This window comes from Sinocyclocheilus anshuiensis, unplaced genomic scaffold (assembly GCF_001515605.1).
Source record: "Sinocyclocheilus anshuiensis isolate Anshui unplaced genomic scaffold, SAMN03320099.WGS_v1.1 scaffold10698, whole genome shotgun sequence".
Taxonomy (NCBI): Eukaryota; Metazoa; Chordata; class Actinopteri; order Cypriniformes; family Cyprinidae; genus Sinocyclocheilus; species Sinocyclocheilus anshuiensis.
Genome location: NW_015553441.1, coordinates 1 through 6,447, shown reverse-complemented (window position 1 = coordinate 6,447; position 6,447 = coordinate 1). Strand labels below are relative to the sequence as shown.

At 38.8% G+C, this 6,447-nt stretch overlaps 1 protein-coding gene and 1 pseudogene across 1 annotated transcript; both read right to left on the bottom strand.

Moving 5' to 3' along the window:
• Positions 1-30: 30 nt before the first annotated feature.
• On the bottom strand, positions 31-896 carry LOC107668331 (NACHT, LRR and PYD domains-containing protein 1b allele 3-like; the record flags this gene model as incomplete). Its single annotated transcript, XM_016460171.1, has 1 exon — positions 31-896. A coding segment is annotated over exon 1 (781 nt), but the record flags the coding sequence as incomplete, so codon positions are not given.
• Positions 897-906: 10 nt separating this feature from the next.
• On the bottom strand, positions 907-4,978 carry LOC107668330 (tripartite motif-containing protein 16-like; annotated as a pseudogene).
• Positions 4,979-6,447: the final 1,469 nt, after the last annotated feature.

The window sequence follows — 6,447 nt, the reverse complement described above, 5'->3', positions numbered from 1 at the left end:
CTTTATCTTTATCGCTATTCAGAAGCAGACGCTGCTCATCTTTCTTCGTATTTATCTTATCAAGTTCATCTTTCTCAATTGTTGCAGTCCAGACAATGTTGCAATCCAGACAATTATCATCATCTCTAATGAGAGTCATTTCAAGATCATTCTCCAGGTGCATCTTGACCTTGAAGAAATTTGGGACAGTATTCCTTCTGAGCGTGATCCCTTCTTTGGGATGGACAGAGGCACCAGGAACATTAAGAAAGTGTGGTGTTTTCATCCGAAATGCCTTGTCAGGTCTGGGATGCTTGATTGGATGGCTTGATTTTTCTTCTTTCTCCACAACTTCTTTTAAAAGTTCATCAAGTGGATAAAAGTAGACATGTAGAATGAGAGGATCTTTAGAACACATGTACATAAGAAGATCGCAGTGTTCATCCCACTGCATTATCCAACTTATAATTAACGTTTTAAGAGAGAATGATGGTTGGACAATTTTAGCATGAAATCGGGTCAGCTGCACAGGCTCTACATATATTCCCTCATCTTTTACACTGAGGACTTTCACAGCATCCTTGAGAGAGGGGTCAGAATGTCCTAAACAGACATAATGGGGCAGATGAACTTCTTCCAGTTTCCCTGAGATCACCGTCACGTCAATCACTGGACCGATTCGGTTACACTGCAGACGCTTCAGCTCTGTGTTGAGGAACCGACCGTCTACGACATGATACTGAAAGGTGACCTCACAGTCACAGACCCATCGCATTCTGGTCCTGATACACTCGTAGCGGCCTGGGACAGTGCTGACCCTAAACTTCGACATGCCTTCATGTGTATGGGTCGACGGCTCAATCTGAACCCACTGATCAGAATCAACTATATTGATGCAAGACTGACAGGTCAGAAGTGGCTGATGCAAGACTGACAGGTCAGCAGTGGCTGAATATTGAGCTCAGAAGGTTTGGGGTTGGAGAACCTGTAGAAGAGGTAAAGAATAAATAGTGAGAAGTTTGGATATAAACATTATTAGCACTTAAGCTTTTTTACCAAGGCTTGTCTGCTATTGTTGATGATAATTCAAATCAGTGACATATGAACAACCAAGGAAAGCTCAAATGAAAATATGTCTAGACTCGCACAAGGACATTAGCCTCTGATGGAAACAAGCTAACTGAGAAATACATGCCGTTTATCTAAAATAATAAATATTCACAAACATATAATCAAAGCATACAGTTTAACGGCTGTTAAGGAGAATTTATTGTCTTTATTGGCAGTTATTGTGTACCCTTTGCTCATATGCTGAGACACACACATGCACAAATTGTGTGTGTCAGAGAGAGATAAAGAGAGCAAAATGTACACATGAAACCAACCATAAAAGAAATATTTATGTGTGATAACTCACCCGGTTATGTGTGTATCTCTCTTGTTTCTAACAGGAGGCTCCTTATAGAGGCTGTTTATGTCACACAGAGACACTGAGGAGTTCAAATAATAAACCCCAAATCCAGCATAGAGAGGTTCAGTGAATGTGGTGTTGAATGTATGTGTGTGAGTTTGTGTGTGTCAGCGACACTGTAGAAGGACAGAGTGCCGGCCAACACATTCACAAACACTCCTACTCTATTAGAGGTGCGTGAAAGAGTAGAGATGTCCGTTGAATTGTTATTATGACGGGCAGTAAACTTGGCTTCAGTGCACAACAGGCTCCAGGAGATGTTATTGCGTCCAAACATACAGTCACGACTACTTCCCTTCCTGACGATTCCTTTATATGTCACTGATATAACAGCCTCAACTCCACTCCATTCAGCCTCCCAGTAACAGCGTCCAGACAGACTCTCTCTACACAGAATCTGATACACATCAAATCTCTCAGGATTATCAGGATATGACTGATCTTTTTCCACATATGTCACCTTTCTGTTCTCCTCAGACAGAATGAGTTTATTGTTTGCTGTGTTTGGATCCAGTGTGAGAAAACAGACATCTGAACACAAGAAGAGAGACGTTTATAACACAACACCAGTCAGTGTGTGTGTGTGTGTGTGTGTGTGTGTGTGTGTGTGTAGACGTACATTTCTGTAGTCCTTCTGTAATCCTGAACTCTCCTCCATGAGCCACACTATTAAAAAAACAGTGATTATTTGTATATTCATATCCAATAATTGATATGCAGAATCATTTTATATTTGTTACATTTCATTTATCATATCACAACAATAAAAACATTGTATGCATGTTTTTTTTTTAAATAACAACAACAGTACCATCAATAAAATTATCAATAGGCAAAATTGTTTAGGAGAACATAAATAAATGAGAAGGAAGTCTGTAAACTTTGTATAAATGTGTGAAGCTCTAACTGAAACATTTAATTCATACATTTCAAAAATGTACTTGTGGGCCACGTGAAATGAGGTGGAAATATGTCAGGCTTACAGTATCTCGTGGGCCACATGCAATGAGGTGGCGGGCCAGTTTGGGCCTGTGGGCCTTGTGTTGTGTTTGACAATTATATATTTTTATTGGAATGTCATAGGACCCGATTTAAAAACAATAAACACAATAGCTAGCCTACAGACTATTTTAGTTCTCCTCACTCCACAACAAATCCTTTCAATTTAACGGTATTCAGAACAGAACAAGAATGAAAAATATAAGTTGCCAAATGAAGTTGTTAAAATATAAGTAGCAAAACGGATAATAAACGCTGTTGTTCTAATGCAGCCTACCTCTTTAATTCGGCACAAATCCAAATGTTTCCATATTTGAGATGTATTTGAATGCTAAACTATTATTTATTATGTAAACCAGTCTTTGTACTTAACGCACTTGCCGCAAAAGAAGCATCCTCTTCACATGAGCAAATATGCTTCATGGCCTGAGCTCAGGCTGAACGGCATGGACTGTTTTAATTAACCAGTGTATCCAGTGCTTAGTGCTTATCCCGGAACAAAGCGATGTGACGGATCTGGCAAGTGATCGGAGGAGGGCAATCACATTGGTGGACTAACTTGAGTGATTACCAGCTTGCATCAGTTGCTTTCAAAGTGTGCACATGTACTCCAAAAATCATGGTTATTTTCTTTCAACCAAAACATTTTTTGTGTATCTGTAGTTATTGTGTAACCCAGCTACTTATAGAAAAGTCGCAACAACCCAGCGTTTGTAATGAGCAGAGTATTTTGCATCCTCTTCAGGTGTGAGAGTAGTTCTCAGTGCTGCCGACTTGCATTTCTTTGGTAAAATATAGGTTTGTTTATGATCTAATTAGTCTATAAAACAGTTTCTTTGCTGTAAATCATTTTATGTTATGCAAAGCAAACTAAAGAGACGCAATGTCAATCACTTAAACGAGTCGCATTTGTCTTTTCGCGACGATAAATGTTTCATATTTACTTCTAGAATGCTTGTTAAATGATGTTTAAATGTTAGAAATATTGTATACATGTTTCAAAGGTAAGATTTGTTGTATTTCGAACTGTATTAGTTATAAATAGTTTTTATATATATAAAGCGCAAACCATCTTTTGGCATTAAAATAGTACTGGCAGGATTTACTAAATAAGTGAAGAATTAGAATTGAAAAGGCATGGACACAGTTACTTTTGCGCCTGACCTTATTGAATATGCCTTTGTAGGAGTTTCCCTTTCAGACGCAAAATTTATGGGAGGAGAGTATTAAAATGAATCACGCAACATGTTTTACTAACGTTTGCGCTCGTCAGATTACTGGTATTTGCGCCCAAAAAAAAAGCAGGCACTAATTTGCACTGCTCTTGGTAGATTGCGCTGATCATTATGGAAATCTAAATGAAAATCTGGTTGTGTCTGTGTTCTTTAAAGTGCCCTATTATGCCATTTCCAATATTGCCTTTCATGCAGTGTGTAATGTAGCTGTATGTGAATGTAAAGGATCTGCAAAGTTGTAAAGCTGAAAGTGCACGATAAATAAAGTTATTGTCTCCCAAAATAAAGAATCGACTCTGTACAGCTTAGACGAGTCATTAGTAATTCGAATCCCACTTCCGTGACGGCTACACGTCACGGGGTAACACATTTGCATAATGCCCGCCTATGTTCTATGTTAGCCGGCCGCGATCAACTTGACCCCGCCCACAAACACGTCATTCACGACTGCTTCTCTAATCTCGGGGAGTTCAACACGGGATTCATAAAACGCTTGCTCTTGAAAGATGGCTCAGTACCCAGTTTATTTGGACCAGCTGTCTTCACTGAATCACAACCTGTAAGTATGATAAATAATAAATATTTTATATTGAGCATTTAAAATACGAAACTGTTGCAGTGATCGTTTCGTTTCCGACACGCGCTGTAAGCGGTAGACCAATCACAACAGACTAGGCCATCTGACCAATCAGAGCAGAGTAGGCTCACGGAAAGGAGCGTTTCAGAGAGAATGAACCTTAGAACTGCTTCGAACGAATCGTTTGAGAATCACTGGAAAATGAGGTGATATTTGAGAAAACTAAAGCGTTTTTTGACCTCTCATGCATGTAATCCTATTGTTGGAGACTCCAAAAACAATATTAGGAACCTTAAACATGGTATAATAGGGGCACTTTAATGTGCACCTTGTCAGTAAATCACACGCAGAATTTTCCCCTCCCCTTAGCGTTTTTACGGAATTGTGTGTAACGCTTATATTTGCCCTGTTAAGTAAATCTGACCCTATATCTCTGTCCAGGAAACCACCCGTTTCTCAGTAAATTTCTTTAGTAAACACACACACACATACTTGAGTTTGTCCAGTGCGCATATGGGATCCTCCAGTTTTTCAGAGAGCAGCTTGACTCCTGATGTCCAGTGAGCAGTTTGGATGGCTGAGTATCTCAGAGAGCAGCTTGACTCCTGAATCTCCGGGTGATTGTAGCTCAGATCCAGCTCTCTCAAGTGTGAGGGGTTTGAACTCAGAGCTGAAGACACATAACCACAGCCTTCCTCTGTAACCATACAGCCAGATAACCTACAAACACACACAACAAGCCCACATGGCAATAGTTTGGCAATCGGATGTCACTGTCACAAAGTCACCTTTGCAGTTTGAACTACAGAAGATAACAGCTACAAAAGTAACAAAAACGTCTGTGGAAATGTATCAGAGTACAAGTATTAATTTTTGTTTAAAAATGTATTGCAGTTGACTGAAACGACTGTTTGAGTAAAGTACAAATTGCTGCCTTGGTATTCTTTTATTTGTACTCTTACTTTTCCAGTAAAATTGATTCCATTCTAATGGGAGGTCAGCACCTGCATTAATCAAAGCATTTAAACATTCTTTTTATAGCAACTGGCTAATAGTTTCTGAAGGTGTTTCATGTTTCAGATAAAATAAAAAGAACTTAATATTAGATGTAGAGGGTGAGAAGGCCCCTAAAAGCCATGTGACTTCAAATTAAATTGAAAAGTCTAAAAAAAAGGAAGCTTGCTGCCTTGCGCAACTCGAAATAAAGGAACTTGAAATTGCTAAAAGAGTCCAGAGTGCATTTTGAGTTCTGATGGTTTTGAGCTCTTACATTTGATGTTCATAAAATAATACAACTCAGTATGCTAATCAAATATTTAGTCTCCTTGTACTATACATGAAAATGCACTGTACTAAAAATACTGGTATCTATATTATTCACCATTTAGTTAGTATTAGTACTCCTAAACAAATCATTAAAAAACACAGATGTTTTCAGTGAAATGCTGGAACAAATAAAGCAACTAGATTTTGCTAAAACATTGCAATTGGCCAAGAAAGTCAAAAGCAGAAATAAAGTGTCATGTTTATTTTAAATAGAGTAAAAGTTTATCTGTGTTCTTAAATACCTCAGTGTGTCTAGAACGCATGCACCCACGTGCGAGCGAGCGATTGTGAAGCATTGCAAACAAGCTCGTCGGTTTAATTACAAAAACTGCTAAGTTATCACCTCATTGCTGAGAAATATATGTAGCTTTTAGCTGTTGTATTTTCAAAATTCACGGGGCGGGGGTTGAAAACCAGCTCCTGAATGTGCAATTTCTTACCTATAAAAAGTTTCCATCTCAATAAAATGCGAGCGCATACAGCACGCCGGCATTAAAACACCATTAAAAATCTTTATGAGCAAACGTGTCGCACTCGCATTGGGAGTTCTGTGGAGAATCAGATATGTGTGTTTAGACGTAGGTCGGATGTCCAGATATCAGATGTGTATCCGATTAAAATCCACATTTGGAAGTGGCTCAGATCTGATGCAAAAAAATCGGATCTCGTGCGGGTTTTTGTGTTTACACGTGTGCAACAAATTCTGATCTGTGTCAGATGTGAGCGAAAGATCTGATTTTTTGTGCCAGTGTAAACGCAGCCTTAGATTTTTTTACAATCCTGTAATCCTGCATTTGTTCAGTCAGCTTCATGGCACAGGCCCCAGATATAGGACTTGGATAGTTTAGGGTACCATATAC